The sequence below is a fragment of the Crocuta crocuta genome, unplaced genomic scaffold (assembly GCF_008692635.1).
Source record: "Crocuta crocuta isolate KB4526 unplaced genomic scaffold, BGI_CrCroc_1.0 scaffold170, whole genome shotgun sequence".
Taxonomy (NCBI): Eukaryota; Metazoa; Chordata; class Mammalia; order Carnivora; family Hyaenidae; genus Crocuta; species Crocuta crocuta.
In genome coordinates this window covers 2039770-2061996 of record NW_027527853.1, presented here as the reverse complement: position 1 = coordinate 2061996, position 22227 = coordinate 2039770, and the positions used below count along the sequence as shown (strand labels likewise).

At 50.3% G+C, this 22227-nt stretch overlaps 1 protein-coding gene across 5 annotated transcripts; it reads left to right on the top strand.

Moving 5' to 3' along the window:
- Nucleotides 1-196: 196 nt before the first annotated feature.
- On the top strand, nucleotides 197-21936 carry ZFYVE27 (zinc finger FYVE-type containing 27). 5 transcript variants are annotated; one of them, XM_077778980.1, is made up of 13 exons: nucleotides 197-267; nucleotides 1619-1816; nucleotides 6685-6755; nucleotides 8405-8591; nucleotides 11205-11300; nucleotides 11645-11757; nucleotides 12457-12602; nucleotides 13186-13257; nucleotides 14811-14831; nucleotides 14995-15139; nucleotides 18897-18943; nucleotides 19250-19331; nucleotides 20332-21936. In XM_077778980.1, exons 1-13 carry the CDS (start codon nucleotides 203-205, stop codon nucleotides 20394-20396), a joined length of 1308 nt encoding a protein of 435 aa, XP_077635106.1. In that variant the 5' UTR covers nucleotides 197-202; the 3' UTR covers nucleotides 20397-21936. The 5 variants fall into 5 exon arrangements, with proteins under 5 accessions (XP_077635106.1, XP_077635109.1, XP_077635117.1 ...); XM_077778991.1 differs by lacking the exon at nucleotides 197-267 and adding an exon at nucleotides 372-472; XM_077779000.1 differs by lacking the exon at nucleotides 197-267 and adding an exon at nucleotides 372-476.
- The last annotated feature ends 291 nt before the right edge of the window (nucleotides 21937-22227 follow it).

Sequence of the window (22227 nt, the reverse complement as noted above, 5' to 3'; positions counted from 1 at the left end):
ACTCCTCTGAGAAGGGGGAGGATTTCTGAATACAGCTTAATCCGGGCGGGGATTTCGGATCGGTCTACACTCTAGCTGTTTGGAAGGGAAAGTGATAGCTTCCAGCTGGGACAATCAAGGAAGGGGACAAACATTTGACTCCTGCTTATACGAATAGGTTGGATTTGTACCAAAGCGGCGAGGTGCATGGACTTAAAGCGCCATGGATCTGCAGTATTTTTCGAATTCGATCACTCAGGAATCCGGAGGAGTCTCGGCGAGGCTGAGGTAGGAAAGGCGCGCAGGCGCAGTGCTGACGAGCGCGCTCACCTGGGCTGGAGTGGGCGGAGCTAAACGCAGCAGCCGGGACCAGAGGCGGGGCGGGGGNCTTGTCGTGGGGGTGGGGCGGGCCTGAGGAAACGCTCCGGGGCCTAGTGGCCCTTCTAGTGCTCCCTGGCTGTCCCCGCCCCTCCTCTACCAACCCAGCGACCGGGTAGGTGAGGTGCCACCCTCTCCCCATCCCCTTGTCTCTGCCAACGGTGCGGAGTTGGGCTCCTGGACGCCGCAGGGGCCGCCACCTGCTGGCCCAGCGACTTTGGGCGTGGCCTTCCCTGGTCTGGGCCGAAAGGCCCCATCAAGNTTGGGCTCTTATCGCGCCCACCCCGGGTCCTTTTATCTGGGCTTCTTCGGCGGGTATTTCGGGCTCCCAGTGTCCCCTTTGTCACATCCCCGCCCCCATCAGGTCGCAGTCCTCTGCGTGGGAATGACTGGCATATGTTGCTATGCCCCGAAGTTTCGACCTCTCGTTTTCTGCTTATCATTTGAGTAAGACTTTGAAATTAGGAAAGACGGTGAGGGTTCCTGCGGTTCTCCCCTTCGGAAAGGGGAGATGGGAACGATGGGAACGGGGCCTTATGGAAGGAGGTGACTGTCCTGTGAGTTCAAGGGAAAAGGGAGGGTAATGGGCAGGAATGGTACAGGAAGGAAGTTATTGGGAACGGAAGGGAGAAAAAGTGTTAGAAGACGTGAAGGGGCAGGAGAAAGTACGGGGGTCCTGGAGGATGGACAGTTCATTCACCGAACTTAATTAACCGTCCATTATGTGCAGATGTAGTGGTAAGTGGAAGACACAGTTTTTGTCTTGGTGGAATTCCTACTAAAGTTAGAAGTGTAGACCGGCCAGAAAGCAGGGAGTTTCACTTTGGTGTGATAAATACTGTTGGTGCGAGTTCATGGTCCTATAGGATCACTGAGGGTGTTGCAATGTTTCAGCCAGTACCTGAAGGATGAGTAGGAATTAACCAGGTCAAGAGTGGGTGAAAATACGGTAGGTCATCATTTCTTTTTAGACAACAGACTGCCTCTTCCCAGCAGCCATGTGCGCTTGGTCTTTATGGTTTATAGTCTTGATGGATCTGCGGGGAAGAGACATTAGATGGAGAGTCGGACGAGCAGGGTTTTCTATCTGGGTAATTCTGTTCACCCTGCTGAACGGTGTTTCCTCTCTGTGAAACGGGTATTCCCTTTGTAACCCTTCCTACCTTACAGGTTCATTACAGGCACCACGTGAGATAGTGCAGGTAGATGTGTGTGTGGATTGGAAGTGCAATGCAAATGTCAGGAATTACTGTGGTTACAGGATGCAGCCGGCAGAGCGTGAGGGGACTGGGCCAGAGGGAAGCCCCAGTGTGATGCCTGAGGCTCCCCTGGAGTCTCCACCTGCCCCTACCAAGTCCCCGGCGTTTGATCTTTTCAACCTGGTTCTGTCCTACAAGAGGCTGGAGATCTACCTGGAACCTCTGAAGGATGCAGGGGACGGTGTCCGGTACTTGCTCAGGTAATAGACTTTGTAGACTCGCTCTGACCATCTGGGCCTGCTGCTTTCCTGCTCCATAGTTGTGCTGGCCACTTAGGCAGTGGCCGGGCTGTCCTTTCTGCCCTAGGGAGGAGGAGTTCCCAGAGGCGCATTGCTTCCCTGGGCTTATTCCAGGCCCACCCCTGGAGAGGCAGGCCCTGGCAACTGCGAAGCCTTTCACCAGAGTTTCTTCTCTGTGGTTCAGCAAGGTCCTACCTCAGGACCGCTAACTAGCCTTGGATATTGGGCCTTCTAAATCTTTAAAGCTGGTTTTTTTTCCTTCTTTCTCACTATCAGCATAATTAATACTAAAATTAGGATATAATTTTGCTTTTTATGTTTTTTTAAAAAATTTATTTTTGAGAGATAGAGACAGTGCAAGCAGGGGAGGGTCAGAGAGAGAGGGAGATACAGAATCTGAAGACAGGCTCCACGCTCTGAGCTAGCTGTCAGCACAGAGCCCGACGTGGTGCTCGAACCCATGAACCGTGAGATCATGACCTGAGCCGAAGTCGGGCGCTTAGCCGACTGAGCCACCCAGGCGCCTCTAAGATATAATTTTGAACAGAAGTTAAATACAAACACCTGTGAACAAGCAGGTGCCATTTTTCACTAATCTTTTTTTTCCGCTAATCTTTTGGGATTATGGATCTCAAAATTTTTTGTTCTTATTTTGCTTTGATTTTCATTCTCTATAATTTTCTTTTTTCCCTTTTTAGCTCACTTTCTTATCTTAAAGAATTTTAATTACAGATATGTACTGTTCCACTCCATAAATATGTCAGTTTATTTCCAAATAATAAGGATATTAAAATATTTTTTTTTTATTTTTGAGAGTGAGAGCGCAGACTGGGGAGGGGCAGAGAGAGAGGGAGACAGGATCAATGCTGACAGCAGTGAGCCTGACATGGGGGGGGGGGCTCCAACCCACAAACCACAAGATCATGACCTGAACCGCTGTTGGATGCTCAACTGACTTAGCTTCCCAGGTTCCCCCTGGACATTAAATGTTTATTTATTTTTGACAGAGAGAATGGGGAAGGGGCGGAGAGAGAGGGAGACGCAGAATCTGAAGCAGGCTCCAGGCTCTGAGCTCTCAGCACAGTGCCTGATGCAGGCCTCAAACTCATGAACCATGAGATCATGATCTGAGCTGAAGCTGGAAGCTCAACCCACTGAGCCACCTAGGCGCCTCTGGACATTTTTTTTTTTTAAGAAGAAAAAGCAACACCACACCTAACAAAGTTAACAGTAATTCCCTGATATGATTTTATATTCAGTTCATGTTCAGATTTCCTCGGTTGTTTCAGGAATTTCTGTTTTGGCCAAATCAGATTTCAATCCAGGACTGTGCATTCTATGTGGTTATTATGTCCCTTAAGTCTTTTTCAATCTCAAATGGTTTCTTTTTCATGATACTGACTTGCTGGAGACTGAGCTGACTGTCCTGGAGGATTTTCTGCTTAGATTTGTCTGGTTGCATCCCCATGGTGCAAATTGGAAGTTAGATTTAAAGGCTGGATCAGGGGTGCCTGGGTGGTTCACTTGGTTAGGCGTCTGACTTCGGCCCAGGTCATGATCTCAAAGTCTGTGAGTTCGAGCCCCGTGTCAGGCTCTGTGCTGACAGTTTGGAGCCTGGAGCCTGCTTTGGATTCTGTGTCTCCCTCTCTCTCTCTGCTCCTCCCTGCTTGTGCTCTGTCTCTCTTGCCTTCAAAAATAAATAAAAGATAAAAAAAAAAATTAAAGGCTGGATCAGATTCCAGTGAGACCCCCAAAGGTCATGTGTTGCTAACATTGGGAGCCACATAAAATCTGGCTGTCCTACACGGCAGACATTCATAACCTGGAGCCTGTGAGTGGGACTTAGGGGGGGTCACTGAATCTCTTGAAACTACATGTATATTGGGCGCCTGGGTGGCTCAGTCGGTTAAGCGTCCGACTTCGGCTCAGGTCATGATCTCACAGTTCGTGGGTTCGAGCCCCGCATCGGGCTCTGTGCTGACTGCCAGCTCAGAGCCTGGAGCCTGTTTCAGATTCTGTGTCTCCTTCTCTCTCTCTGACCCACCCCTGCTCATGCTGTCTCTCTCTGTCTCTCAGAAGTAAAACAATAAAAAAAAAAATTAAAAGAATTTCAACTCTAGAAAAAAACTACATGTATATCTTTGTATGTGCATACACATGTATTTCTAAGGGAGAAGCCTCCAATTTTCATCAGATTCTCATAAAGATCTCCAATCGTCTGAGATGCCTGAGAGACAGGTAGGAGGCAGGGTGAGTGCAGTTGTGTTAACCTCTAAGAGTGCTATTGAGTATTCATTCTTACCTTAATCTGGAAATAGTGGTGGAGTTTTTGTTTTTGTTTTTTTTTTAAATTTTAGACAGTGAGAGAATGTGCTTATTGGGGGAGAGGAGCAGCGGGCGAGAAAGAGAGAGAATCCCAAGCAGGCTCTATGCTCAGCCCAGAGCCCAATGTGGGGCTCGATCTCACAACCCTGGGATCATGACCTGTGCCAGAATCAAGTGTCCAATAGTTAACCGACTAAGACACCCAGGCACCCTGGAAGGTTTGTTTTTAACCGTCTGAACAAGGACCTAAATTTTTCTTGTTCACCCCAGAACCCCCTTAATTTACGGCATTATCCCTAGAGAGCTAGTTTGTGTTCTAGAGCAGCGTTCTCCATTAGATCACTGGACTCTTGGCAGAGAGATGGGGAGAATGGTATGAGGGGCTTGTTCTATAATCCCACCATGATTGTGCAGTTGAAATGAATTTTAGTTTTCCTTAGGGTGGGGGGTGGGGACTGGTGTTTTCTGTGTGTCTTACCCTTTTGTGGCAAAGTATGAAAGTTAAATATATTCTGTCCTTCTTCTTTCCCACTGGTCTCTTAGTGCTCTTGGCACTCTTGTGTTAGGGTTTTTCCAGTTTATGAAATTAGAAATCTGAGGATGTGATGGGATTGATTAAAGCTGGATGGAGGAGGAGCAGCATTTGGTCTAAAAAACCCCCAGGAGCTTGTCTTCTGTGCCACAGGGAGACAGAGCACTGGTCTGTGAAAATGGCTGTCAGATTAATTTGTGCTTTTGATTGTTCTTTTCTTAGTAAAGAGGATTTGACTTTCAAGAGGGACCTAATCTTGAGCTTTGTCTGTTGTGTCTGAAGCCTAGAGCTGCATTAGATTTTTAAAAGACTCCTTTCTTCTGGGATCAGCTACTCTAGTGGGTGCGTCTCCACAACCAAAGTGTCAGTGAAGATATGAGATAGAACGGGAGAGGCTTTATGAAAGGGACTTTAGTGGCTGTTTGATGTTCATCTGAAAAGAGATCATCCTTAGACCTGATTTTTAATTTGCGTTGATGCTGGTACCTGCCTCTAGATGGTTCCGAGGCCTAATTAGGATGGTAGTGTGGGAGGGAACGTGCTGAATTTTCAGAGAAAGGCAGAGAGAGGTCATTTTGTTCCCTTACTCATAGTAAAAACAGCACATAAATTAATGAATCTCATTTAGCAACCGAAACACCTCCATCACAGCAAAAGAAAATACAGTAAAGTTCTGACTATGTTGCTTGCCAGCAACTTACCTGTTTATTTTTCTCTTCGACTTTTTCTCTGACAGCTGACCTGATAAATGCCTCACTGCTCTTCTGAATGTGGGTTTTGGGTTTCACTGCTACATCTCTGCTCCTTTTTCCCTATTAAATGCCCTTTATGAGGGACAAAGCCAGCAGCATTTGCTTGTCTTCGTCAACGCGAGCCTCTGGTCTTCTTGCTTTCTTCTTTGGGAGCTTCTGCGCGGCTGTGTGGTGGCAGTGGTGGTGGGTCTGCATGTACTTCCGGCTCTTCCAGGTCGTGTGGGGCATGTCTGCTGAAAGCATGCTACGTGCTGGTTTCAACTTCTGTTTTGATCTCTTAAAACATTAGTTTTTCTCCTTGTTTATTTTTTATTTTTATTTCTTGAGAGTGATCTCACTCCAGTGGGCGAGGTGCAAAGGGAGAGAGAAAATCTTAAGCAGGTGCCCTGCCCAGCATGGAGCCTGACCCAGCGCTCGACTCATGGCCGTGAGATCATGACCTGAGCTGAAACCAAGAGTTGCACGCTTAACCCACTGAGCCACCCAGGCGCCCTTATTTATTTTTATTTTTTGAGAGAGGGTGAGCACACACTCTGTGTGAGCCAGAGAGGGGCAGAGGGAAAAGAGAATCTTAAGCAGGCTCCATGCCCAGTGTGGAGCCCAACCCAGTGCTCGAGCTCATAACTGTGAGATCATGACCCCGGTTGAAATCAAGAGTTGGACTGTTAACCAGCTGAGCCACCCAAGTATCCCTATTTTTTCTCCTTTTGAATTAACATATGTTAAAATAAATTCACAAAATTTAAGAAATAAGAGGAAGTCACAAATGGGGTTACAGAAATCCTTCATGTTTTGTTCTCTTAATTTCTGTTATTAGATGAGTTTTGCACAAGTGACTATATGGTTCATATATTTTCATAAGGGAAAATTTTAAAGAAGACAGTTTGTCATTATCATCCTTTAAAGTGACCAGAACCTTACAAAACACAGGTTAAACCGTATTAACTGGGTTTCTCAATAGATATTTTATAAGTTCTTCTGGGAGAAAGTTCTATAGGTATTCTAGTTCTGAGAGGATACCTTTTCTCATCTCAGGGCCTAATGTGTGACCTTAACTCCTCCCCCAGTCGCCTGTCCACACAAGAGGCCCACTTTTCATTTCTCTTTGACACGGTGAGCTCCCCGTGCCCCTGGTTTTGATGACCCACCCGTGATAGGCGTCTCCCCTTGCAGCTGGAGGAGTGGCCATCTTTAGTGACCAGGACTTTCTTGTGTTGTAGGTGGCAGACCCCTTTGTGTTCCTTGCTGACCTGCCTGGGCCTCAACATCTTGTTCCTCACTTTGAATGAGGGTAAGAACTGCTTCCAGGGGCCAGGGGGTTTCTGTGAATGAGTATGGGAAAGAATTCCAAGAGGTGGCTGCCTGTCTTGCCATGGAAGTGGCCTCCCTCCATGTCTGCTTGATGTCAGAACACTGGCTCTGGAGAGACGCTCTGGGCTAGAATCCTGGCTGGGTGGTTTGGATGACTTTGGGCAAGTTCTTTAACCTGTTCGTTAAGGCCTAATTTTCCTCATATCTAGGAGGAGGATAATAATAGTGCTTTCCTCAGAGAGTAGTTGTGCGGAAGGAGGTAGTCTATGTATAACATTTAGCACAGTGTCTGAGACAGAGAAAGCAGCCAGTGTATTATAGCTATCATTATTATTATTATTTTATTATTATTATTATTATTATTATTATTATTGTTTCCTTCCTGACTGAATGCTGGTGGATTGACCTTTTTCCTTTTTTATTTTCAACATGATTCTGGAGTCACTGGGGGCATGACATGGGGTCATGGTACCAGGAAGGTGACTGGATTTTTGTAGAGATTTTTGCCATATCTCTTGATTTTCTCTGGCTCAGCAAGTGAGCCTGGAAGGGGCTGCTGGGAAGTCACCAGTAATGAGGGGTCTGTTGTGTGACGTCTTTGAGGAAATTGTGTGAACAAGTGAGTGTTCTAGGGGTCTTGGGTAGTGATGTCTCCTGGGGACCTTTGGGACAAGGTGCACCAGGACCCAGCCCTTTTCCTGTTTGGAACTGGCAGGTGGCTGCAGAAAAAGCTGAACCCCTGGGGCAGGGGTGGGGAGGATAAATGTGCAAAAGGCCTGGGACAGAATGTTCTGAGGAGCTGGGACCATTATTCACATTTTCATTCTTTTTTCGAACTTGCATTTCTCAAGTGTCTCCTTTGTTTCCTATGGAGATATGGATTCAATGGGTTGAAAATAAACCCAGTTCACAGAAGACCTCGTTTTCGGTTTCTTCGTAGGACTCTTTGCCTGATCTAAACTCAGATATCCTTCTCAGGCTGCTAGGATTTTTTCTGAATATATTTCCAAAGTAAATCATATGACAGATATTTAATAAGCATTTACTCTGTGCTCAGTGCTCTGTTAGCTTGCCTTGGGGGTACCCTACTGCATGGACGAAGGTCCTTCTTTGGATTTTCTCTCAGCGTCCCCATTTCTCAGTCCACAGCGTCTGGTCTGTGGTATTCCAAAAGCCAGAAGTTAGGCTTCAATCTGCCCCAGTGGCCCAAGTTCAGAATGTTATTCGTGGGGTGCTCCAGCGGCCAGACTCCAGGCACGAGCTGCCTACTGTGTGCTAGCATGAGTTTTTTAATATTAAAAAAAGTGGGTCTGGGGCTATAGTAGTGACCAAGCAGATGCAGTCCCAGCCGTCAAGAGCCTATATTGTGGAGGAGACAACAGCTACACGTATCATCAGTTGTGTGCTGATAGGAGTCCTATTGGAGGGTGGTAGGAATTCCGTGAGGAAGAATAAAGCTGAGTTAAAGGGTTGGAGAGGGAGCAGGGGAGACACACCTCACGCCAGGTGATGGGGAAGGCCTCTGGATAGAGCCCTGGAGGAGCAGAGGGAGCTAGCACGTGGGCATCGGGTGGGCAGAGGCTGCTGGTCCTCGCTACTCATTCACCTGCAGTGCCGTCGATCCCATAGGTGCTTGGTACTCGGTGGGCGCCCTGATGATTTCAGTTCCAGCCCTTCTGGGCTACCTTCAGGAGGTCTCCCGGGCGCGGCTGCCTGAATCGGAGTTGATGCGGAGGAAGTATCACAGCGTGAGGCAGGAGGACCTCCAGAGAGTTCGCCTGTCTCGTCCTGAGGCCGTAGCAGAGGTGAAAAGCTTGTGAGTATGAGAGGGGCTGGGGAGGTAGGGGGAGTGGGGGCAGTCACAGTGACGGTGACTGCACTGGGTGCTTGCTCTGTGCCGGGCATTGTGTTAGGCAGACCACAGGTGTTCCTGCTTTTCGTCTTTGCGACAGTTCTGGGGGGGCAGCTACCATTATTATCTTCCACTGAGGGTTGAGGAGAGAAGCATATGCAGCTAAAAGGAGACCAGGCTGGGGAGAGAATCCAGATCTAGCTGATTTCACAACAGTTTGTGTTCTTTCCACTTAGACACCCAATTTAGGGTCTAAGCACATGCACACATGAGCCAGGGTTCAAATGCCGGCTCTTCCATTTTGCTTGCTGTGTGACATTGGGCAAGCTGCTCAGCCTCCCTGTGCCTCAGGCTATTCATCTATTAAGTGGGACAGTACTATACTTATAGATGGTTGTGAGGAGTAAATGAGTGTCTGGTTCCCAGCAAGTGTTCCGTACATACTAGGCACCACGATTGTGCTGTTGAGAGGCTTCCTGAATGTGACAGAGCTGGTACCCCTGAAGAAGCACCTTAAGACCGGCGAATAACAGTAACCGTAGTATCTGCAAAGCTACAAACGAAAGTCACAAACAGGCCTGGGCCTGGCCCCAGTCTGAGCCAGTTATCTGGAGTGGGTCTGGGTATCTGTGTTTTTTTTTTTTTAAAAAACTTTTTATTTTGAGATGACTTTAAACTTAAATAGGAGTTGCAAGAATAATACAAAGAACTCCTGTGTGCCCTTTACCCACATAAAACAATGGTTAACATTTTGTGACTTTGTCTTTGTTATTTTTTTCTTCCTGAACCATTTGAAAGTAAGTTGCAAACAATCATGCCTGTTTACCCCAAATATTTTTTTCCTAGGAACAAAGACATTTTCTTAGATATCCATAATCCTGTAATCAAAATTAGGAAATTTTACATGGCCGACATTAGCATTAGTGCAGTTATCTAACACACAGTTCATAATCAGAGTTCACCAGTTGTGTAAATAAGGACTTTATATAAATTTCCCCTGATTCAGGATCCAGTCCTGAGTCATACGTTACATTTGGTTTTTATGTCTTCTTAGTCTCCTGTAACCTGGAGTAGTTCCTTAGTCTTTGTTTCTCATGACCTTGACTTTTTTTTTTAAGTTTATTTATTTTTGAGAGGGAGAGAGAGTGGGCAGGGGAGAGGCAGAGAGAGGGAGGGAGAGAGAATCCCAAGCAAGCTCCACACTGTCAGTGCAGAGCCCAACATGGGGCTTGAACTCACAAACTGCGAGATGATGACCTGAGCTGAAATCAAGAGTCAGATAGTTAACAGACTGAGCCACCCAGGCACCCTATAACCCCTGACATTTTTAAATTAAAAAAAAGAAAAAAAGTTCTTTTTTTTTAAATGTTTATTTTTGAGAGACAGAGCTTGAGTTGGGAGGGGCAGAGAGAGAGGGAAACACAGAATCTGAAGCAGGCTCCAGGCTCTGAGCTGTCAGCACAGAACCCCACGTGGGGCTCAAACTCACAAACTGTGAGATCACGACTTGAGCTGAAGTCGGATGCTTAACTGACTGAGCCACGCACCTGAGCTGAAGTCAGACGCTTAACTGACTGAGCCACGCAGGCACCCTGACATTTTTAAATAAAACAAGATTATTATTTTTTGAATATCCCTCAATTGGGGTTTGTTTGTTTGTGATCAGATTAAGGTTATACATTTTTGGCAGGAGTAGCACAAGCCATGTGTCTGTTGTTATCAGTGTGTCCTATCAGGAGGTATGTGATGTCAGTCTGTCTTGTTATGGGAGATACTAACTTTGATCATTTGGTTAAGGTTTCTCTACTTTCAGATGGCCATTGCTGGGTCTTGCCTTTATCAGTTTATTACCGTGATAGTTGCAAAGGTGATTTTCTAATTGTCAGAGTTAGCTGGCATTCAGCTATAAGAAAGAGCTCTTTTATCAATATGAACTCAAGATTCTTAATTTTATTTAATGGATTATAATCCATTACTGTCCTTATTTTGATCTCAGACTGTCCTAGGTTTGGCAGTAGGAGCTCTTTTGAATCGGCTCCTGTGTCCTTTCAATATGTCCCCATTATTTTTGAGTAGATATGATATTCAGATTCATCTCATACTGTGCTACCCTCACTCTAGAATTGGCTGTTTGTCCCCAGAGCCCTTCAGAAACCAAGATCTGGGTGCAGCATGTGTTGTTGCTTCTGGGGGGGCATCCATTAAAGACCACCTCCCAAGTGAGTGTGCCTCACAGCCCAGGTGGAGACACACGGATGTCTATCCTGCCATTTATCCTGTGGTGCAGTGTTTTGTGAGGTGGGTACCCTGCTCCTCATTTTAGGAATGAGGAAACTTCAGCCCAACATCCACAGCCTGGAAGAGACCTGGCAGGAACCTTTGTCCTGTTCGCACCTCAGTAGGGGTCCTGAAAAGGGGACTGCAATGTATGCAGTTTCTCCGGAGCTCTCTGGCCCTTCCCATGGGTTTGGAGACCAGCTGCCCCTGGCTAGCTGACTCTGGGAAGCCCTGGGCTCTGTGGCCCCGAGCTCCCTCGGGCCCATGGGCGCAGCTCACGGGAGCCCCCTGTGCCCGCAGCCTGATCCAGCTTGAGGCCTTCCTGAGCCGCCTGTGCCGCACCTGCGAAGCTGCCTACCGTGTGCTGCACTGGGAGAACCCTGCCGTGTCCTCGCAGTGAGTGACCCTTGTTCCCCCGCTGCCGCTCTGCCTGGCTTTGCTGCTGGAGCCCCTGCCCCCCGGGCTCAGGGGAAGAGGGCCTCTGAGGCTCTTGGGCGTGAACCTGCACATAAACCTGTGGGCTGGAATGTTCTGCTTTTGTTTAGGCACTTTCAGCGGGGGGTAGAAATAATCATAGTAGTAGAAACATAACTCTCCGTGTAATCTCTCACCCACTTGTTTGATTAGCAGATCTCATTGGTTTATTATTAAGCGTGCCCATTGCCACGTGGGTGTGCGCAAATCGGTTTCCTTCTGATCTTAAGAGTTTCTGATCCTGTGGTTCCTCTGTGTCCATGCAGGTTCTATGGGGCTCTTCTGGGCACAGTCTGCATGCTGTATCTGCTGCCCCTCTGCTGGGTCCTTGCCCTTTTAAACAGCGCGCTCTTTCTGGGGAATGTGGAGTTCTTCCGAGGTAAACCCTGGACAGCTTGACAGAGATGGGGCCCAGGCTCTGAGGGCTAGGGTAGGCTCCCCTGGTTTACCAAGTCTCTGTAGCTAATCATCTGTTTGCTGTGCTGTCCACAAGGTGGCAGCACCACACCAGGGACTGTGCGTCTCTCAGATGTCAGGTGGGATACAGGGAAACAGGCGAAGCTGCTGCTGTAGGGGGTCCCTCTTCCTTCCCAAAGCAGGTGAATCCCGGTTTTCCATGATGTAGTGGCTTCTGGGGGGTGGGGAGGGCTGTTTTCCCAGTGTTGCCATCCACCTCCATGACTGTGTGATCCTAGAGGTCTTGTCTGCTGCCTTCTGAAGCAGTGAGACAGTCTGGGGAGGCCCTGAGTCACAGAAGCCTGGGCCTATACATATGTTTGGGTGATTGCTATATTTGTCCTCCTCCCTGTGGTTGGGTAATTAATTACAGAAGCTGGAATTCATTGTGCACTTACTACATTTAATCTCTGCATAGCAATCGCACGGGATGGGTGGTAGTAGCTCTGTTTTGTTTATGAAGCTTAGATCAGGTGACCTGTTCAGAGTTAGGAGGGGGACTTTCTTGCAGTGGACAGTGAGCTGCTGGTGAAACAGGCCAGCCACCTGCAGAAGGGGTGCCCCCGGAGCACCACTCATCGCATCCTGTTTCTGCCTCCCACCCTGTTCTTGCCCTGAGTAGTGGTGTCTGAGTACAGGGCGTGTCTGCAGCGGCGGATGAACCCCAAGCAAGAAGACAGTGTCTTTGAGAGCCCACCGCTGCCGGATGCGGGGGGCAAGTGTGCCCTGCCGGACTGCACGCCTGCGCCCACGCCCACGCCCACAGAGGTGAGCGCCCCCCAGCATCAGCACCGAGCCTGCCGCAGACAGCTTGTGAGGCCTTCTGGTTCCCAGCTTATTTATACCACATGGTCCTGGCCTCCCCCTACTTCCTGCTGCTTCCGGGGCCTCATCTCCTCTGGAGTGTTTAACAAGAATAATTGTAACGGTAGTAGCTCCTGGGTGCTTTGTTGAATGCTTACTCTGCTGTAGGTGTTAACCCTTTGAGGTGTAGGTTGTTTCTGGGAATGAGAGGACCCTTTCTGCAGAGGGGGTGGCCGGGGCACAGAGCGCCTGCCTATGCGTGGTGCAGCCAGGACCCAGCCCAGGCCCTATGGTTCCACAGCCTGTGTTCTCAGTCACTGCTCTGCAGCCACCGTAGGGCCATCTGTGGTACTGGGCCCATCTCCCTGTCCCTGGAGGTCAGAGAGGGCCTGCCTTCTCATGACTTCTTCTTTGCAGGTGGACCATCTCCTCTGGGGCAGGGATGGATGTTTCGGGGAACTGGATGCTGGCTCTGAGGTGCTGGTGGCCTCTACCCTAGCGGGCAGGGCTGGCATCCCTCTCCTTCCATCATTGTCTCTCTCCCCAGGACCTCACGCCTGGCAGTGTGGAGGAGGCTGAGGAGGCTGAGCCCGATGAGGAGTTTAAGGATGCGATTGAGGTGGGTGGTCCTTCCCCACCACCCCTACCCATCAGACAGGTGGTCTGGGAGCCAGCTGGCTTTTCATGTCCCAGGCATAGGCTTTTTTCAATTCTCTTCCATCCACATGGGCAGCCAGAACTTGTTCTGAGCTAGAACTCACTGGGTAAAAGGGTACCTGTGAACTTCCAGTCATACTGTAGCTGACCCAGTCATCTGTCAGGGTGCCCATGGCAGGGAAGCCTCTGGGAAACACCCTGCAGTGTGAGGTGGATCACTTCCCACTTGGACTGGAGACTCTGGGCTTGGTGCCTTTGATGGGGGGAAGGCGGATTTGGGGGAAGGCATTGCCCCGGGTCTCTGACTGTTCTCATGCAGAATGAGATTAGAAAGATATCTCTTGGAGGCAGAGAGGGGAAGCTGGAGAAAGTGGTTACAGGTCAAGTACTAGGTCAAAGAGGCTTCCTTATTTTAATGTTTTTAAATGTTTTATTTTATTTTTGAGAGAGAGACACACACAGAGAGTATGAGTAGGTGAGGGGCAGAGAGAGAAGGAGACACAGAAGCCAAAGCAGGCTCCAGGCTCTGAGCTGTCAGACCCAATGTGGGGCTCAAACTCCCGAATTGTGAGATCATGACACCCAACTGACTGAGCCAGCCAGGTGCTCCGAGTCTTCCTGATGTTAAGACAGTGGTCCAAACTGGTAGTTTGCAGAAGTGTTTTATTTGGCACATAAGACTTAAAAAATTTACAAGTGGGGAGATTTTAATGAAAAGTCTGGATTTTCAGTTTCCCTGAAAACTCAGAAGCTCTGGTAGCCCTGAGTCTGCAGTGGTCTGTGTAGCTGAGGAGTGACTGTGCCCTTTAGAAAAGTCACCTAGTCCCCACCACTGCCCCCAATCCCCTTGTCCCCAGTCACTGAGCCCTTAGGTTGGTTACTGTTTATTGTCACAGCTGTGCTAGAAGGTCATTTCTGTGTCTCTTTGTAAGTGGAAAATTAAGGTATAAGGAATGGGGTTTTGTGAGTTGCCTCTGGGCCCGTGATTTACCTTAGCTCACTTCTTTCTTATCTTAGCCTCAGCCACGTAGGTATTTAAATTTTCAGCTACTTAAAGATTTCTCCAAGACGTTAGTATGTGATTGTAGACTGTGCATGTTGGTGGTGGTGGTGGTGGTGGAGGATATATACAGCTGGGGCTTTCAAGCTTTTTTGCTCATAACCCACAGTAGTGAACCCATTTTACATCTTAGTCTAATCCACGCTATGTCTGTAAAATATGTAAAGCTTAAATGAAGCAGGATTTCTGAAAATACATTGTAAGTTTCTGTTCTATTAAAATAATAATCCACTTGATTTCACCTGGTTTGAAAAACAGTAGTACTCTGCTGCTCCTAATTCTGGGATCCTTCTCTGGGGGCCTCTGTGAATGGGTCACCCTCTGGGACGTGCTCAGACAGAATTCAGAGTGGCACTTCTGTGTTTCCTTTTGCCTGGGCGTCCCCCTCCCAGCAGCTTCCTTCTTCTTGCTAGCTCTCTGTTTTCTCTCTTTCTCCCCCACGCCTTGTGAGGCAGGAGACCCACTTGGTGGTGCTGGTAAGTAGGAGCCTCGGTGAGCTGGGCAGGGGCCGGGCAGGGGGGAGGGCGACTGAGCCAGCCATCACCATGCCTTCTGGGGTCTGCCATGCTGGGGGCCTCTGCACGTGGGTCCCGGAGCCCCGCTGCAGGTGGGCAGGACTGGAAGGGGCTGTTCCCACAGGAGGATGACGAGGGTGCTCCGTGCCCAGCAGAGGATGAGCTGGTTCTGCAGGACAACGGCTTCCTGAGCAAGAATGAGGTGCTGCGCAGCAAGGTGTCACGGCTCACAGAGCGGCTTCGCAAACGCTATCCTACCAACAACTTTGGTACGGCCAGGGCAAGGGACGGGGGCGCTGGGGCCATGGGGCCAGAATCTTGGAATTATGCATTCAGGTTTGTGACCAGAGCAAGGAGTGAAGCTGTGTCCCCAGGCCCCTGGGAAGGTAGCAAACACACAGTAGGACTGCCAAGGGTGTGAGTGTAGATTTCCTTCTAGTCCCTCTGTCCTTATCGAGCATTAGCTTGGGGAAGCTGAAATGTGGCTCCAGGACTGTAGTGAGCAGTGTGATCTGAGACAGAGTCTCAGAAGGCAGTTAGTGTAATGGTTGAGAATAGAATGTAGAGTCCAACTGCCTGGTATAAATCCCAGCTCTGTCGAGTGTCCTGGAGCAAATTACTTAAACTCTCTGTGCCTCAGTGTCCCCTTCTGTAAAAAGGCAGTAATAATGGTTCTTATCTCACAGGGCTCTTATAGGTCTCTAATGAGGTGATGCGTATTGTTAGCACAGTGCTGGCTGGGTCACGGTAAATGCTTAATAAGGGGTGCTGTTACTGTGAGAGGGCCTGGTCCATTGCGGGCCTAGGAGCTTGTCTGGATCTTTCCTATCCAGGTTGGAACAAGTTGAAGCAAAAAGTATCTTCCTCTGCACATGATAGAACCCTGAGGTCCCTTCTCCTCAGCCAAGTCCTTATTTTTCTGGGAGGTGGGCGTTGGTCAAGGATGGCAGCTTTGGAGAAGGGTGGACTTGACTGTTAGCTCAATGGGAAGCCTGACTCAGACCAGGAGAGTGATCAATGAGCCCCGGAGAGTTCTGGCCAAAGAGGGTAGGTGACTTGGGTGCTCTGCTGGTCTTGGGGAGGAACCCTACTTGTACCTGGTGTCAGCTGACAGGGAAGAGGGTGGGTTGGCTACACTGTGTGTTCTGGTGGGAGTGACTTCTAGGGTCTGCACCCTGGGGGAAACCCCTGGGATTTGTTCTGAGGAATTTGACCCAGAGCGTCTGGGAACCTCCCTTGCTGCCCTTGTGGCACCCAGGGTGGTTGTTTTTGGGATTAGATGTCCTGGACGTGCTGTTTCTCTCTGCTGTGTGAGTGCCCCCCGCTCATTTCAAGTTTCAAGTTCCCTTTTATTCATGACGATCAGCGGCTTCTCTGGAAAACTGCGCTCCGTGCACTTGCACATACATGGTCTCATTTAGTTCCGATGGGAGATGTGATAGGGGCAGGCACTTCTTAGGGGCTTAAAAGCAGCTGGGTTCCCAAAGTCTCAAGTGACATTGCACAAGAATTAGTACTCTTGCTCTAGCATGTGATTCAGTTGTATCTGAATTTTAAGTAAAGGACCTTAGGTGTTCTCATTTGCAGGTGAGTAACCTCAGGTGAGAAGAGTGAGGCCCTTGTCCTCAGCCAGTAAATGATCGTGCTGTGACTCAGATCCAAGCCATCTGCTCCGGCTCCTGTGTTCTTGTGTTTTTCTAACTCATCCTTCGTACTTTGCTGGAGTGTCTGAAGTCCTCTGGTTTTACGTCTGTCCTGTTTCAATATTGGATTTTCAGTTCAGATAATCCCTGCCGGGATGGGTGAAGATGGCCTTTCAGGTTCACGTGGCAAGGGCAGAAAATGCTGCTTTTTTTCCCCCTCTTCATTTCCATTTTTTGAAACTGCTCTCTGTCCCTTCCCTGAGATGCTCTCAAGCTCTTTGCTGTGAGGTCATTTATAGCAGCTCTGCTCCTGGGTCTGACTCCTGCAGGCCCGCTTGAGGTGAGCCACTTTCACGGCCCCTCCGTTCCGGATGCCATTGGATGATGGGGGTGCCTGGGACACAGGAGCTTCTCCGTGGCCCCCCTCTGTCCCAGCGGCTCTGTAACCATTACCCTTGCAGGGCCCATACAGTCCTGGGCTCCTCCCCGCTCTCCCTGCTCCCATGGCATCATCACATGGTGAGTCAGGCCCTTTGCTGAGAATGAGGGCAGGGGAAGCTGGTAGATTTTGGAGAGGAGCAGGGGTGCTTCCTCCATACACCTGTCTCGAGCTGGTGTCAGCACCCTAGGCCCGCTCTGGCCCAGGCTTGTGCAGGGCTGCACGGTGGACCACAGGGCAGCCCTGGGTGGCTTGGCCTTGGCACTCCATCCTGGACATGGCCTGCATGTCAGTCTTTGAGTGGCTCCAGTCCCCTGCCCCATGTGCCTATGCCCCTGCTCCCCTTGCAAAGGAGGAATAGGGATGGGTTGCTTTGCCCACATTCTTAGTGTGGGGGACAGAGTCTTAGAGTAGCCCGGTTCCTTGTTTGGCATCAAGGCAGCAACACCTGCTATGCCTTTCCCTCTCCTTTCCTCTGCTGGGCCCCGAGCTGACTGGTGGCAATGGGGTTCACCTTAGATGCCTTGGCTTCGGGTTTCTCTTTGTTCTAGCTTGGGCCCTCCTTTCCTTGAGCACAGGGAGTGTCCTTTAGCAAGACTGCAGGGGCGTCTGGCAGAACAGAGGAAGGGACCGCAGGTAGCTGTCAGTACCACTTTGGGCCTTCATGTGAAGGTGAGGCCCGGGGTTCTGACCCTGGCCACATAGGTGGTTTGAGAGGCCCAGCAGTGCTTCCTGAAGCTGCTAATGGCTCTGGCCAGATCACAGGAGGCCTTTGGGTCCCAAATTGTAGACACTCCAGTAGCCTTATTATCTGCTTCCAAGTTTTTCCAGGACCCAACTCAGCCTCCTGCTGGGCTCTGTAGCCCCTTTTGGGAGCACCCTTATGCCTTTCTCCCCTGGCTCAGTGCTCCCCTGGCTCAGTGCTTGCATGGAGATTTCTGACTCAAACCACAGTCCATGTTCCTGGGGGCAGCCTTTGGAATCTTCTTTATTCTCTTCAGGGTTTACTTTTGTTCCTGGAGCTTGGAGAAGACATAGGGCGCAGTGTGGCCTTTCCTCCTCCTCAGGTCTCAGTTTGCCTCCCACCTTTTGGTTCTCAGCATTCACTTGCATGCCCCCCTTCAGCAGACTGTGTCTTTGCTGTAGTCCCCCTTTTCCGGCCTTAACTTTCCTGGAAGCATGAGTGGGTGGTGGAGCGCAGCGGCCTCTGAAAGAACTTTCGGCTCCCCCTCCCCGTCTTTCATCTCTTCTTACCACCCCCACGCCCGCCTTGCCTCCTGTGCATTTGCTAAGCTGCTGTCGCTCCTCCGCTGTCATCCTGTATGGTGGTTTAGGTGGGGTCTCTCCCACAGCTCTGTCGTGCTCTATCCCTCCCAGGCTCACAGTGTCTGTGCCTCTGCCCTGCACGACTTCTTGGGAGATGCCTGGTTCTGAGCTCCTCTCCTGGAATCTTCAGAGGGCCGGAAGCAGGGGATGGGTTTTAGGAGGCGTTTCTGAATTTACCTGTGGGCAGAGCATTTGCAAGTAGTATTTGTAAGGAGATGCCTAGGAAGGGTCGTGTCAGGCAGGTTTTGTTTGAGCTCTTTGGAGCTGCCTTCTGTGAAGGATGCCTGTTGTCAGGTCCTCCCTGGCTTGGTGTGATTTCCAGGGAGCGGATTCTGTTGGACGTTCTTCGGTTTTGCTGGCCCTGCAGGTGGGGCCTCGAGGTCCTGGGAGGGCATGTGCACCGGCAGCGTTGTACTGTCTGGCCGCGTGGATCCCCAGGGACCACCAGTTGGAGCCCTCTCATCTGTCTCTAGATGGGGCCTTTGCTCCCTTGCTCACTGCTCCTAGCATGGGGCCTGGCCTGGTGTCCTGAGTGGGCTCATTTAGAAAAGCCAGGGGCAGGTGAGACTCGAGAGGCCTGGGCTGGGTCAAGGCTGAGCTGCTCCCTCTGTTTGTCAGGGAACTGTACGGGCTGCTCGGCCACCTTCTCGGTGCTGAAGAAGAGGGTAAGTCTCCTTGATGGTGTGTTTGCAGGGACTTGGGATGAGAGGCAGGGGAGTAGTGGGGAGTCATTGGGCCACACTGGGCCTGGGGTCCGAGGTTGGCTCAGATGAGCAGGGCTCCCCTGCCCCCGTGCCCATGCCTTCACCAGCGTTTCCGTTGGATGTTGTGTTTGCTTTGTCCTGCCCCACCTGGGCACCTCCCTAGTCCACGGTAGTCTCCAGTTCCTTGGGTGGGATCACCTGGTGGAAAGGAGGGGGCCTCTGGGCCTGGGGGATGCAGCTGATACTGACCTTGGCTCTTCTCTGCAGCGAAGCTGCAGTAACTGTGGAAACAGCTTCTGCTCCCGGTGCTGCTCCTTCAAGGTTCCCAAGTCCTCCATGGGGGCCACAGGTGAGTGATGCGGGTGGCCGGGGGTCAGGCCGTTGGGAGGGCTTGGCGAGTTCCCGCTGCTTCCTAGGGCTGCTGCAGTGTGGGACGGGAGCAGGGGCTCAGTGAGAAGGCAGGGGAACTCGGGGTCCTGTCTGGCCTGTAGAGACATTTCCCATTCTTTAACACACTGAACACTGAAATATTTGATGCATGCAAAGGGACGTATTTAACCTGTCTGAGTTATAAGGCTTAGTAATATGAAATACCTGTGGCTGCTTCACTGAAATGAAAAACAGCATTATACCACCACTAAGCCTCCCTAGCACCATCCTGCCTTCCCCGGAGGAGACCACCGTCTGCATTTTAGTCTGTTTCTCAGTACCTTGATAACACTTAGCAACAAAGAAAAATAATTTCTTTTCCTTCTATAGAAGCTGTACATACTCATTGTAAACACAACGAAAGATACAGATAAAGGGAGAGCACCAGTGTGGACGTAGGATAAATGCATATGCGTGTTCTAAAAAAATTGGGAGCACGTTTTGCATACTGTCTGAGATATGTTATAATCATAAATCGAGGTTATTTTGTTTTCTTTCTGGCCATGCAAGTAACATATGGTTATTGTAGAAGATTTGGAGATTACTATACAGAAAAAGAAGGAAGAAAAAAATAATCCTGTAATCTTATTACCTAGAGGTAGCCCCTGGTAAAACAGTTTGGAAAATGAACTTTTGGTATTATATTTAAAAATTATTTTCAATGTGGTTTTGTTGGTGCCAAAATAATTTCTAACACAGAGCACCTGGGAGAGGCCCGCTGTTAGTATGGTCACTCCTAAAGTCCTCTGTCCCCATGGGAAGAGAAGTCTGAGGGCAGGTAGTGAGCCGGGTTAGTGAAGATGTGGGCTGGGTTGGGGGCAGCTCTGTGGGGCTTTGGGGATCGGGGAGGTGGTTGTAGCATTGGGGCCATAACCAAGGGGCATGAGGAAGTGTCTCACCAAGTTCTTCCTCCTTTTCAGCCCCCGAAGCCCAGAGAGAGACTGTGTTTGTGTGTGCCTCGTGTAACCAGACCTTGAGCAAGTGAGAAGAGGGGCTGGGGTCCAAAGTGGGCATTGGTCCCGGGGCCAGCCGCAGGCCTCCCTCTCCCTAGCCACATGTGGTGTGTGCTGGGCAAATGTGGCCCAAACGCTAAGTAGCCTTCCCCTTCCTCTCCTCGCGGTCTCCAGCTGGACTCTGGAGCTGCTCCTGCGGATGGCTAGTAAGTGGCAGTTCTCAAAGCCCAGAGGGGAGAGGAGCCCCTGGAGGGCCTGGCACATGTGCCCTCCTCCCCCCTGGACTGAATTAGAGGACTCAGAGCTGGGCAGGGACTGTAAACTGGAGGGCAGTCGTGAGCTAGGCCTGGTCCCTGAAGGGTCTCTGAGCATCAGGGCATCTCTCCACACCTGACAGTTCTAGAACAGAGATCAGAGATTGGGACACGAGATTCTTCCTCTGCTGGTTGCTGGCCCAAGCCCTTGGCGTCTGAGAGCCTGCAGAAGGGCCTGGGTGTGCCATGACCCCACTCTGCTATGTGAATGTCCCCTCAGCCATCAGCATCTCCTTGTTTTTCCACCAGAGGGTATGGCCAGGGCTAACCAGACCAAAAGTCCTTCTAGAAACAGGGTTGAAGTTTCCATGTTCTCCCAGAGGAGGACGTGTCTAGGAGGGCCTGTCAAAGTCCTTTAGTATTAAGTGGAACAAAGCAAAGGGAGCCCCAGCAGCTCAAAGGACCTCAGCCCTACCTTGTAGACACATGACTAGCAGAATCTCAGGCCACATATTACCCTGGTGACAGCTCCATTGGGTAGATGCCAGGCATTCAGATCACTCTTAGTTCTGCTCAGAGCCTCGGGCACCCCTCCTCTGGCCCAGAGCTGCATTTCCCATCCTGGCCCTTTGTCCCATGGAGTGTGAGACAGGCAAACAGAACAGAGGTCCTGAAGCCCTTGACCGTTGGGGGCCTGGGAAGTGTAGGATCTCTGGGCTGGGTCCCAGACTCTGGCACTGTTCCCCAGCAGGACAGTCTCACTTATGGGTTAAGGCCACTTGAGGTCTCCGTCCTCTCCAACAATTTTATGTTCACTCTAGACTCTGAGGGCATCAATGTCTCTCCCTAAGCCTTGAGCAGGCTCGGGTACCTTTTCCCTCCCCTGGAGCTGCCCTGCCTTTCTGAAGTATTTATTTATTTATTGCATGGTTCCTGGGAGCAGGTGGCGCAAAGAACAGAATGAAGAGGGGTGGTTGCTTCTGCTCTAGGATGCTTTCCTGGAGCCACGGGCTGCCAGGGGACCCAAGACCATGGGAGGCTCGGCAGGGATCCCAGGAGGTGGGCTGGGGAGACAGACCATCCGAGGCCAGCTTTCTCGCCAGGCCAGCCAGTCTAACTAGGGCCAGCAGTCGGGTCAGCTCCCGGTCAGGGAGGTGCAAGTCCCTGGGGAACCAGGCAGGCCTTGGTATACCCCTTCCTCAGGCTCCTTTGTTAAGAGGTGAGAGTGAAGTACCTGTGCTTCATTTACACTGGAGAGGAACAGAAAGGATCTCTGTGTGTATGGAGAATTGTCAATAAAAAGGCCTCAAGCTTCTTATGTTCTTGTCCTGGTCCTTGAACTAACTCTCTCTCTGAGGCTGGAGAGCCAGACTCCCCCTGCAACGGCTGAGTCTGCAGGCTTGACCTGTGCCCGCAGGACAGGGCTGGAGGGGGTGTGGACGCTGAAGTCTGGGTGTTTACTTGGGGGGGGCGGGGGGAGGAAAGCCGTGCTTTGTGCACGTGGGGCTCAGCACATGTGTGTCGGATTGACTCGAGGCTCCGTCTTGTGACCAAATTGTGAGGGGTTGGGGTTAGGACCAGGGCTTGGCCAGCACTAAGCAATGCAGGC

Coding starts and splice junctions, on each gene's coding strand:
- ZFYVE27 (XM_077778980.1), top strand. CDS start 203: ATGGATCTGCAGTATTTTTCGAATTCGATCACTCAGGAATCCGGAGGA. Junction 8,592..11,204: donor GTAGCAGAGGTGAAAAGCTT/GTGAGTATGAGA, acceptor CTGTGCCCGCAG/CCTGATCCAGCTTGAGGCCT. Junction 13,258..14,810: donor AGTTTAAGGATGCGATTGAG/GTGGGTGGTCCT, acceptor CTTGTGAGGCAG/GAGACCCACTTGGTGGTGCT.